Source organism: Crinia signifera, chromosome 8 (genome assembly GCF_055691185.1).
Source record: "Crinia signifera chromosome 8, ASM5569118v1, whole genome shotgun sequence".
Lineage (NCBI taxonomy): Eukaryota > Metazoa > Chordata > Amphibia > Anura > Myobatrachidae > Crinia > Crinia signifera.
In genome coordinates, this window is record NC_139224.1 from 83,428,226 (window position 1) to 83,440,790 (window position 12,565).

At 43.3% G+C, this 12,565-nt stretch overlaps 1 protein-coding gene across 1 annotated transcript in view; it reads right to left on the minus strand.

Annotated features, from left to right (window-relative positions):
- HMCN1 (hemicentin 1) overlaps positions 1–5,691 on the minus strand; it is a 362,739-nt gene extending 357,048 nt beyond the window's left edge. Inside the window, 1 exon segment of the mRNA XM_083156769.1 lies at positions 5,282–5,691. Coding sequence (XP_083012895.1) covers positions 5,282–5,552 — 271 coding nt within the window. The 5' untranslated portion in view covers positions 5,553–5,691.
- Between the last annotated feature and the right edge of the window lie 6,874 nt (positions 5,692–12,565).

Below are 12,565 nucleotides of genomic sequence, written 5' to 3' on the forward strand. Positions count from 1 at the left end.
AGATTGCTGTATAATACTGTACTTGTCAGGGCTTAAAATGGTCATACAAAGGTGGGAAACTACTTTCTCTATGCCACGTAATTGCAACCCCCCCCCCCCCCCCCCACCTCTCCCCGTTAAGCAGAAACAGGGCCAGTGGTAGGGTTTTTGGCATCCCCCTGCAAACTACAATGCTTTTCTGTGAGAATTACTGTGCAGGGCCAATGTGGAGGTTAAAATGCTCCACCCCACCATTAGAGGTGGTGGAACTCCGTTCCACCCTGCTCCCTCTCACTTTAACCCCTAGTTACAGCACTTTTTAAATAAGAGGATTTTAAAGTATAAGATTTTAAAAATGATCCAACTATATCTAATTTTCAACTAATTGTTAATTGGTAAAATACAGTTTACTACTCTCATTGGCTGGATACAGCTGCTTATGGTATAATGGGTTACATAATCTAGGTCATCAGTCAACAGGTCGACATGCACAAGGTTGACATGAGGGCAAATTTATTACAGCAAAACTATGGCACAAAGCATGTTGCTATGCAAGAGGAGTCGTCCGGCATCGGGGTCCAGTTGCGATGGATCGTGTAAAAAGTGTCATATTGCAGGTCCTCTTCACATGAACAGCTTCCAACTGGTGTGGTACATCCTCATGCAGACCAATATACTGGTTCCATTGTACAAAGGCTCTTTGATGATACTTTGTACAGCTGATGGGTCTGTTGACATCTGTTTGTTATAACTTCTTTGCACTCCTTCTGACAAGGGGTCTTCATGATTGAAAAAAAAATACCCATTGATTCCATGTCTAATTTCACTGGTTATCTGCTACTGAATCCCAATTTTTAGGTGCAAGAAAAACCCAGCATCTAATTGAATACCTCCATTTGTGTCATATCTTCTTCTTAGATGTTTTACAGATTTTCAGTATTTTTAATGCATTCCCCTGATATGACAAAAACTATCACATATCACATTAGATATGTCAGAGATACAACAAGCATGTATCAATCAAAAACTGCATCCTCCTTAAATGAACACTAAAGGGTACTTTTGCATCTTTTCTAAATGATCTGTCTAGATCGCTTAGAAATTAAGCATGGATCGCTCAATGTGTATACCCATTAGTGATGGCGATGCATGGCCCCACGTGTCACCATCGCCAGCTCAGATCTTGAGCACATGCAGTCACAATTTAGATGGATCGCCTGCATGTGCAAAGATCGCCCATGCACACATTGCTATGTGTGTATGGGCAGCCTAGCCAGCCATGTGTGTTGGGTGATCTTTGCTAACTAGATCGCTCCAAAACAGCTGCGACCTGCCCCACGTGTACAGGGCTTTAGAAGTTGTGGAAATAGATCCACAATAAAAAAATGTATATTATACAACAAAAAGTAGAAATGAAAACACTTCCCTATAACCAGAGCTATAACTAGACACTTTGGTGCCATAAAGAGAATTGGTACCCCTCCGCACCCCATATAAAAATTGGGACAGTGTGAAAATATAGGAATGTGTCCACAGAACAGCACCAGTTCACATTACACTGCCTGCACAGAAGTGTATGTAATCAAAAATACACCATAAAGTAGTAGTCCTGATGCACTTTAAGCCACACAATAGTACCACTCATACACATTATGCCACACAGTAGTGCTCCTTATACAATTCAACATACTGTAGTACTCTTTATACACATAACTCCTCAGTAAAGCCCCTTATACACATTGTGCTATTTGAAGGAGACAAGGAGGGGGAGAAACACGTGAAATAGAGACTCAAACTGTCCAGCACTGCCAACTGTAATGTATATCTGCATGGGTGCATCCATCAGCAAAGGAGCCAGGTGCACTTTTACTATTATATATTATAGTGGGTATCATTGCAGCTGGTGGCTGTGGCCCATAAATAGATGGCCAATCAGGGTGAATGCAGATGGTACACCAATAGGATAAATTCAATGTGTGCAGGGCCAGCTCTACCATTAGGCAGCTTTAGGCAGCTGCCTAGGGTGCCGGAAACTAGGGTGGCGCCACCAAGTCTGCCTATCAAAAAAATTAAGAATGTCTATGAGGATCCTTGTTGTACTTCATGCAGGTGGCGGATGTGGAACTTCTAAGATCTCAGCCCCATACCTTCCCTTGAGGCATACTTTCCTACTTTGCTGCCTTGTACTATGTTGTGGGTGGCAAAGGGGAGGGTGCGGGGGGAGCCTCCAGGGAAAGCTGGGGACATGCCCACCTCCCTGATGGGCTAGGATAACCTCACAATTTTTTAGCCTCCCTGCCATTCTGGAATGTTAGGCAGGTATGCCTTAAGGGGTTGGAAAGTGGGTATTGGTGGCAGTATGGGGGGGAAGAGCAGTTGGTTGAAGTTTTGCCTAGGGTGCCGAGAAGTCTTACACCAGCCCTGAACATGTGCTAAGTACCGTCTGCAACACCCTAGTTATGACCCTGCCTACTGTATAACATGTTTTATTAAATCTGCTCTTGTACTTGTGATCACTGCATTATACTGATACAATGCCCTGAGACAGAAAAAATGGGGTGTCAGTTACCTAGGTAACTGTAGGGGCGCCTGTATGAGTGGCTTCTGCTAGCGGCTGTCAAAAAAAGGGGGTGTCAATCCCTATGGAAAATATACAGAAAAAAGGTGGTAGACTGCGCTCATTGATGACAGACTGAGAAAATAAATTTGTAATTTTTAATTATACAAAATAGCATGCTGTAATAAACATATAAAAATACGAGGTACAAAGTACACAATATAAAAGAAGGGGTGGGGAAAGGGTAGGAATAATTGAAAATAGCTGCGTCCACTGTTATAGGGATATCACCTTAGTTTGAGTCCACAGTCCAGTGGTTAACCGTTGAAATAAGGAGCAAGTGGATATGTCAAGAAAGCTGGCTGCGGCGGTACTCAAATGTGGTTTTTCTTCCGATTGTAGTAGGGGGTAGCGATCCTCCCAACTTGGATAAGAAATGACGGTTGAGTGTCCGCTAGAAGACCCTGGGTGGGTATTAGACAGGCGGCTTGCCTTCAAGAGGTGAGTGCCTCACTCCAGGTCGAGGCCAGTGATAGTAAACAGATGAAAATCTCCAAACGACCTGGAGGGAGGCACTCACCTCTTGAAGGCAAGCCGCCTGTCCAATACCCACCCAGGGTCTTCTAGCGGACACTCAACCGTCATTTCTTATCCAAGTTGGGAGGATCGCTACCCCCTACTACAATCGGAAGAAAAACCACATTTGAGTACCGCCGCAGCCAGCTTTCTTGACATATCCACTTGCTCCTTATTTCAACAGTTAACCACTGGACTGTGGACTCAAACTAAGGTGATATCACTATAACAGTGGACGCAGCTATATTCAATTATTCCTACCCTTTCCCCTCCCCTTCTTTTATATTGTGTACTTTGTACCTCGTATTTTTATATGTTTATTACAGCATGCTATTTTGTATAATTAAAAATTACAAATTTAATGCCCTGAGACAGCCTGACTATAGCAGGCAAGAATAATCTTAGAGTAGAGAAAAGGCTAGTGAACATTAGTATGATTATTATATGCCGCTGATAAATTACTATTTACTTGTTGGTTACAATTATTAATTATATACATATATATAAGTTATGTTATTTTCTGTGGGCAAACTAAAAACCATTAACAACAGGTATGAATTAAAACCTAAATAAATTGCAAAAAAACTCTCAGCATCTCCCTGACAAAACTGTGATGTATTGTAGGAATGCACTGTAGAGTGGTACAGATGTGCATTCACACGGTTCGATATGGCTTCCGATGTTGACGATATCGTCAACATCGGAAGCCATATCGCATACATATCGCATACTGATTGTATGCATTGTAAGGGCTTCCTAGCCCGATGCGCGCTCCCGTTTAAGGAGAGATCGGAGGGGAGATAGAGTGTGCTGCCCACTCTATCTAGCACAAATCGCAAGCATATCGCATGCATCGTATGTGCCTTGCGATATGCTTAAGATGCGATGTGCTATACGATTTCCAGGGCCCTGTCAGTCATCCTGTTGTTAAGTCAAAATCACTTAGTCAAAATCTTAAGCAAATCTTAAGGCACATAGGAAATCGTATAGTAAATCAAATAGGAAATCGCATAGCAAATTGTATGGTAAAAAGTCAAAATCTTAAGCATATCTTAAGGCATATCTTAAGGAGTAGAGAAAAAAAAACATCGAATCGTACATCGGATCGCACAGAACATCGAACCGTGTGTACACACTCATACACCTAGCATCCATAGGCCATACCACATGAGATGCTACTGAGCCACTAGTTTTGTGTAATTTTATTTCTTCAATTTGCATATTATTCACACCGCAGACCCAACAAAACCCCTCTCACAGTGTATTTCAGACATCTGGCTGAAACTTTAACTACACAAGAATTAGTATTAAACACATGTAAAGTCTGAGGTATAGCACGACGTAGCAAAGCCGCGTCACTTGCATCAGAGCTCTTCTCACACAAATTCTGACTCGGTTTTACAGATATTCAAATGTCTCACATCAAATTGATCTGTGCAAGCTAGCAATGTCGTTTGGTCACTCCCATTTGTTATATGCAAATAAGATGCGCACTTTGGACGTATTCAAAGCTCTTTTGCGAGCTGTGATGGTGAGCAGTGCTGATTGCTCGCCATCACAGCTCGCAGGTCAGTATTTAACTGACCCCCTTGCACCCACCTTTTCCGCCTCGCTGGGTTTTTACAGTGAGGTGGAAATGGAGTGTGCGGCTGCCAGAACAGCGAGGCTCATGGCTAAAAGCATTAGCCGCGAACTTCGCCAATCGGGAGAATGCTTGCCATCCTCTTACAGCAAGGATTCCTCCGGAACGTTTAATAGGGTGAGCGGCCGGAGCGGGGGTTTAACGGCAAGGGTGGCTGGCTTTCAGAGATCCTTGCCATTTAACCCCCTCACTGGCAGCATTCAATACCACCCTTTGAGTGACAAAGTTGCTCAGACGGCTGTTTGGTGCCACTGAAGCCACAATGAGGACACAATTGTAAAAACTTTTTATGTAATCATTAAGAAAGAATGAAATCTTAAAGTCTCCTTATCTGCATATTAATGTACATATTCTATAGAAGAGTCAATTGTTTTATATGTCTATTAACAAGGGAAAAAACTTTATCAAATAACACAAGTGGACAGGCTTTCAAAACTATTATGCACATGTGTATAATTAGAATACATTGAATAGGTGAAGATAGACGCATAAAGTTAAATTTAGCAAACAAAAATTGAATCTCTTACCTGGATCATGGAATGGCACCAGTGCAAAGTTATATAGCGGTTTTCTTGGTCTGCTTAAAGATGTTTCCAAAATCTTTGATGCACCTTCTATCACTTGCACTAAATCATCGTACATGGATCCAGTAACATCAAAAACAAATGCTAAAGTTGAAGCTCCATCCGGTGTGTTACCTAAATCTGTCTCTGTTTCTGCACAGGAATTTTGTTTAAACAGCTGAACAAGAAGCAGCACAATTGGCAGCTGGTTGGAAATGTACTTACAGAAAAACATCCTTAAAAGTCTTGCTGAAGTATGAATATAAAGTGAATTTTAATTGAGCTGAAGAATAAAGTGAAACTGCTTAAGACATGGCTTAGCAAACAGTCTAACTGGAATTCCAGTTGTCTTTCTCAAACTTCTTAAAACAATGAACAGTTCAATGGGCTGGACCACAACTGTGCTTAGAAGTGTATTTTTTCTGCTTGGTAGAAACAAAGGTCTCTGGTTTCCCCATGGACTGGTGCTTGTCTGCCACCTGCTGGAAAATATCTGTACTTGTGTCTGGTTCTAGACTTCAAAAAACATTTAAAAAATCAACCATTGGCCTTTTGCTAGTCATTTAGGGGTATATTTGAGAAAGTAGGGAAAGAGATAGAAAGTGGGGAGAAGAAAAGCACTAACCAATCAGCTTTACTTATTTTACACAGTATGTAAGTTAGAAGCTTATTGGTTAGTGCTTTATCTATCTCCACTTTATCTCTTTCTATGCTTTCACAAATTTCCCCTAGGAATGGGCTTATGCAAATGTAGCAGAATGAAAAAAATATTTTGTATGTATAAATCTAAATAAAACAATCAAGAAGCAAGAATAATAAACAATATAAACATAAGAATAAAAGGTAACTCCGCCCAGAAGGGATAAATTCCCTAATGAACCAGTCTGTTGGCATCCCAGAAGTACTGAGTCAGTTCAGACACACTTTGATTGGTTGTTAGTAAAGGTAGTGTGGTGGGCAGCCTTAGCCGGTTAAAGAGTTAAGGGGTGTACACACAGTGTAATTCCTTTTCTATTCAATCCAGATTCGATCGCAATCGAATCGGGATCGAAGCGCACAGCACGGTGTACACATTCAATTTAGACTATATAGTACAGATCTCTACTATATAGTCTTGCCTGCACAGTATATTTTTCAATAAGATTTCGATGCCGCAGGGCCGCGCATCGGTATTGCATTGTGCTCAATTTCTGTTCGATTTTGATTCGAATTTGCTTATATGAGAAAAATCTAATAGAAAAATAGATTAAATCTATATAAGAAACTGTAAATAAATAAACTGTGTGTACAACCTATACAATGTAGTAACTCTAAACCTTTAATCGGGGAGGTGGGGCGAAAATCCATTTGATTCAAATTAAAATCCAAACTCTCTCATTGATTTGAATTAAAAAATAATAACTGACATATCAGTCATGACCCTCCCCAAGCACACTTCAGTACTGAGGGGGCTCCACAGCATACTCCATGACTACTAGCTATTCACTGCACCTGATACACATTGATCACTCACATATCACATACCTGCAATTGCAGGCTACTTGGGGCAGAGACGGTCCTAGCCTAAATGACGCCCTAGGCAAGATTCTGGCTGGTGCCCCCTAGCACCACCACTAGTTCCGCCTCTGACCCTGCTCCCCTTTCCCAGCACCATCAACCCTCATCATAGCAGTAATCATTTTGGTGCTCCTACCCGCAATATTTTAAACAGAAACAGTGCACACATTCAGTGCGCAGCCCAAACAAGGGTGTGTTCTTGCTGGGAAGGGGCATGGCCACACAATAGTACCCCAAATTCAAATTATGCCACACAGTAGTGCAATTTTATTCACATTATATCATGCGATGGTGTTCCTTATTCACGCTACATCACACAGTAGTACCACTTTACCTTATATACATTACTCCGCACATTATTCACATTATACCCTTAGAAAAAAATCCTGAGAAAATATTGTATTTTAAGCACCTCCATGGCCACACTGCAACCCAGCACAAAGCAGTGTGTGCTGGGCAGAGGAGAAGAGCTGCAGCTGCTGCTGCTGCTGTCACTTAAGGGGAGGGAGCCCGGGGCCCCCACTGGGCCCTTCCATCAGAATTTGGCCTGGGTAATTTTTACCCCCAACCCCTTTCTCTCTGCACCACTGATAATACCACACAGTAATGCCCCTTACACATGACATACATTATTAATGTCCTTATAAACATAATGCCCCTTACACATTATGCCAACCTTTATTAATGCCCTTCATACACATAATGACACACATAATGCCCCTTACACATATGTTGCACATTATTAATGCCCTTATACACATGACACACATAATGCCTGTTACACATATGTCTCACATTATTAATGCATTTATACATGACACACATAATGCCCCTTACACATATGCCGAACACTATTGCACAACCAACCCACCCGCAGACAGCACTCGCACAGCCGCTAACACTGTGACCTCTGCCTCTGCTTGGATACAGATGTTTCCTCATACATCTTGCCTCAATAGGCCATGCAGCGCCTGGCCAGTTCTGCTAACTTTGGGTGCCTTTTTTGCTGAAAATTCATCTTATTTGCATTGTAGAAAAGGTTACCAGTATATCCCCTTAGCGCTGGTTGTAAGTAAGTTTCTTGTTCTCTTATTGGTTACCCAAAAAGGAAAAACAGAAAAAAAGGACACAATAGTGTGATACAGTTTTTTCACAATGCTAATAGCAATAATGACACAGGTGATTTAGCTGACTCGTACCCTTTCTCTATGTCTACTATCATGTAGACATTAGCGTTTTGACAGGGGAGCGGTCACGTCACCGATGGATCAATTGTATCTCTTGCTCATAAAAAAGAAGAAGGTACTGGATGGTGTAATACAGTTTTTTTAATTTCTATGACACGGATACAGAAGAATAAAAAGTAGCAAGGTGGACTCTCACCAGATCGTGTGGTCCACACACATAGATGTAGACAACAGCGCAGATGTTAAAATTTGGGGGGATCCCAGGCTTCCCTGATAGTCTCCCAGCAGTGCAGTACCACCAAGCTTCCTCACTCCAGCCTCCAACGCGTTTCGAAACACACCGGTTTCTTTATCAAGGCATATGGAGTGTGGTACACGATACCTCTATTTATACCCCCTTCATGCACACCTATTTCCAGACATGGATCTTCCTAACAGCTAATACCCTATGCTATAAACATGAAGGAGTATAAAGTCTGTTTCAGGTTTCCTTTTGGACCCGCGGGAAACGTCTGTTATTTCCGGGTTCCCGGCTGAATTAGAGCCGGAGGTGACGTTTGCGGTTCATTCCGCGAACTTCCGGTTTTGGACTCGCGGGAAACGTCTGTTATTTCCGTGTTTCCGGCTGAATTGGAGCCGGAAGCGACGTTTGCGGTTCATTCCGCATACTTCCGGTTTCGTCATGCGTTCCACTAGCCGGGATGTCATGGCGGAAATGCCGGTTTCTGTGGATTATTTTGCGTTCCAGCTGCCGTTCCGCCATTTTCTCTCTCAATTAAAGTGCAGTTTGTAGGGAAACGATAAAAGTGGTACAAAAAAAGGGAGGTATTAGTGTACAATTCATAAGAATAAATATACTATATTCTTATGAATTGTACACTAATACCTCCCTTTTTGCTCATAAAAAAGAAGAAGGTACTGGATGGTGTAATACAGTTTTTTTAATTTCTATGACACGGATACAGAAGAATAAAAAGTAGCAAGGTGGACTCTCACCAGATCGTGTGGTCCACACACATAGATGTAGACAGCAGCGCAGATGTTAAAATTTGTGGCATTATGTGTGTCATTATGTGTATAAGGGGCATTAATAAAGGTTGGCATAATGTGTAAGGGGCATTATGGTTATAAGGACATTAATAATGTGTGTCATGTGTGTCAAAGGGGTAGGGGGTACAAATTACCCAGGCCAAAGTCTGATGGAAGGGCCCAGTGGGGGCCCCGGGCCCCCTCCCCTTAAGTGACAGCAGCAGATGCAGCTCTTCTCCTCTGCCCAGCACACACTGCTTTGTGCTGGGTTGCAGTGTGGCCATGGAGGTGCTTAAAATACAATATTTTCGCAGGATTTTTTTCTAAGGGTATACTGTGAATAATGTGAGGAATAATGTATATAAGGTAAAGTGTGATGTAACGTGAATAAGGGACACCATCGCATGATATAATGTGAATAAAGTGGCACTACTGTGTGGCATAATTTGAATTGGAGGTACAATAGGGTGGCCATGCCTCTTCCCAGCAAGAACACACCCCTGTTTGGGCTGTGCACCGAATGTGTGCACTGTTTCTATTTAAAATATTGCGGGTCGGAGCACCAAAATGATGACTGCTATGATGAGGGTTGATGGTGCTGGGAAAGGGGAGCAGGGTCAGAGGCGGAACTAGTGGCGGTGCTAGGGGGCATCCAGCCAGAATCTTGCCTAGGGCATCATTTAGGCTAGGGCCGGCTCTGCGTGAGAGTTTATGCTGCTGCTGCAGCTGCAGCTGCAGCTGCTGCCCAGGAGGGAGGGGAGGGGCATGCCTATAAAACCCTGGGTGTTCCCCTGCTTCCGCCCCCTTTCCTTTAATAATGGAGCTGAAGGCATTCACTCAGGGGGTTTGCTCAAGCATGCACATATGCAAACCCCAACCATCGGGGACCCGGCCGAATTCAGACCTGAGCGATCTGATCTAAATCGATCCCCTTGTCTCCGGCAATATCCGTCTCTTTATTGGCCCGGAGTATTTCACCTGTTCACTAAAACCCGCCAGCTCTCTTCTTATTAACTCCTCATACTCTATACTTTCTTATTTGTTCTTCACCCAGTTCTTCACCTTCTGCTGCTATTCTGCAAACTGTGCAAGTGCAACCATTAGGCAGCTGCCATAAAGCACCAGCGACTGGAAAGAGCTGCTGAGTCCACCAAAAAAATGAAATAAAATAAAGGATGTCTCTTTTGCATGGTGCTGGCGGCAGCCATGTGTCTAATCACTTGCTATTCCTGGCCCCATCACACATGAACTCACTAGTCACTACCAGTGCTGCCAGGTCTCTGAGGGTACTGCATATCTCCCAACATAACCCTCTCCAGGAGGGACATGATGCTCTGTTTCTGGACTTTCAAGGTCACAGATAGACAACCGGAAAAATGCATAAAGTGAGGGTGTTCCAAGGGGATGGCTTTACAGTCCTGAGAAAAGAGGTGTGCAGTGGGGTGTGTAGTGGCAGTGTCACTCCTGACCTGAAGGTGGCATTTTCACAAGTCTGCGAACACACGGGCTGAAAATGCACACAAACGGATTCTGCGTAAGTATAGGGTGGTGCAGATAATTGCACAATCACAGAAACACACATAGCTGATGTTCATGAAAACTTCTTTTGTTCTTCGGGAGGCTTGCCACCTAGCAACAGCAGGTGGGTTAGGCAGCAAGCCTCCCAAAATTACTGAGGGAGAGGAAATGAAAAATGTTTCACTTACCTCTCCCTATACAGCTACAGCGCTGCCGGGGGCGCACGTGCGCACATCGCGCCACGTGCACACACGCGCACACGTAAGCGCGCGCCCCCCAGCACTAGTCAGATTTTTTCTGTCAGCAGACATGGAGGACAGTGTTTCTGTGTCAGCTACAGTTTCACTTTATACGTCCTCCATGCCTGTCAGTATGAAAGGGGAAAGTATGAAAGGGGAAAGAGGCCACAAGAGGGCACTGCCTCACTCCCCATCAGGCTCATCCTCTTCTGAGGATATATTTATTCCCAAAAAGAAGAAAAAGTAAGTCAGAAAAGTGGTACAAACTGACTCTTCTGATTCTGAGGTAAATGAGTTTCCTCAGGAGGAGGCAGGGTCACCCTACACCTCAGGGAGCCCCATTCCACACAGGAAAAAATTAAAGAAGAGAAACGTAAGTCTTCTGATAAGGGGACCTGTTCAGGTGATATACCCCTCTTTCCTGGCATTGCCTGTAGCAGGCAACCTGATAATGCACCGAGCAAGCACACCTCCCCTGCCCGTAGCTGGCAAAACTTTCCTGCCCATAGCAGGCAGCATGAAGGTACCCGTTCCCAGTTTAAAGGGACACCTACTGGCTCTTGCAGGGAAGACCCCTCCACCTAAGCTATATGCTACCCACTGGGCACTGAAACAGAATTCTGAGGTACAGAAGTTTGTTCAGCTTTCATTCAGAGCAGCACTGATTAAAGAAGATGAGTTAGTGTTGATCCAGATACTGCGCAATCATTATAGAATTTGATCTCTGGAGAGGCAAAGAATGTTAAGAATGGCCCATCAATGTCCAAGTTATTAGAATATTTTGGTGTGATGGGCCTGGAAAGGTGGATACCTCTTAGTAGTCGGAGGTAAAGTTTGTTATTTGTTAGATCAGGAACCAAAATGGCCAAAGCTGAGCCACATGACCTTATGGTTGCTGAGGCTAACCCTGATTGGTATTTAAATGCCAATAAATCCAGGAAGTGGAGAAGTGATCCCCGAGTATGTAAGCTACTTACATACTTGGGGCTCACTTCTCCACTTAGCCCTGGATTTATTGGCATCTAAATACCAATCAGGGTTAGCCTCAGCTACCATAAGGTCATGTGGCTCAGCTTTGGCTAATTTGGTTCCTGACCTAATAAATAACAAACTTTACCTCCGACTACTAAGAGGTATCCACCTTTAAAAGCCCATCACATTAAAATATTCGAATACCTGGGACATGTGCACGTGACGCGATGTGCGCACACGCGCGCCCCAGGCGGCGCTGTAGCTGTATAGGGAGAGGTAAGTGAAATTTTTTTCATTTGAATCTCTCTGGCTTGCTGTGCTGTATATATCTTTATCTGTATATATTTATTTATTTACAGCATCTTATATAGCACAGCAGATTCCGTTACAGCGTCTTATATAGCGCAGCAGATTCCGTTACAGCACCTTATATAGCGCAGCAGATTCCGTTACAGTGTCTTATATAGTGCAGCAGATTCCGTTACAGTGTCTTATATAGCGCAGCAGATTCCGTTACAGTGTCTTATATAGCTCAGCAGATTCCGTTACAGTGTCTTATATAGCGCAGCAGATTCCATTACAGCACCTTATATAGCGCAGCAGATTCCGTTACAGCACATTATATAGCGCAGCAGATTCCGTTACAGCACCTTATATAGCGCAGCAGATTCCGTTAAAGCACCTTATATAGCGCAGCAGATTCCGTTACAGCACCTTATATAGCGCAGCAGATTCCGTTACAGCAC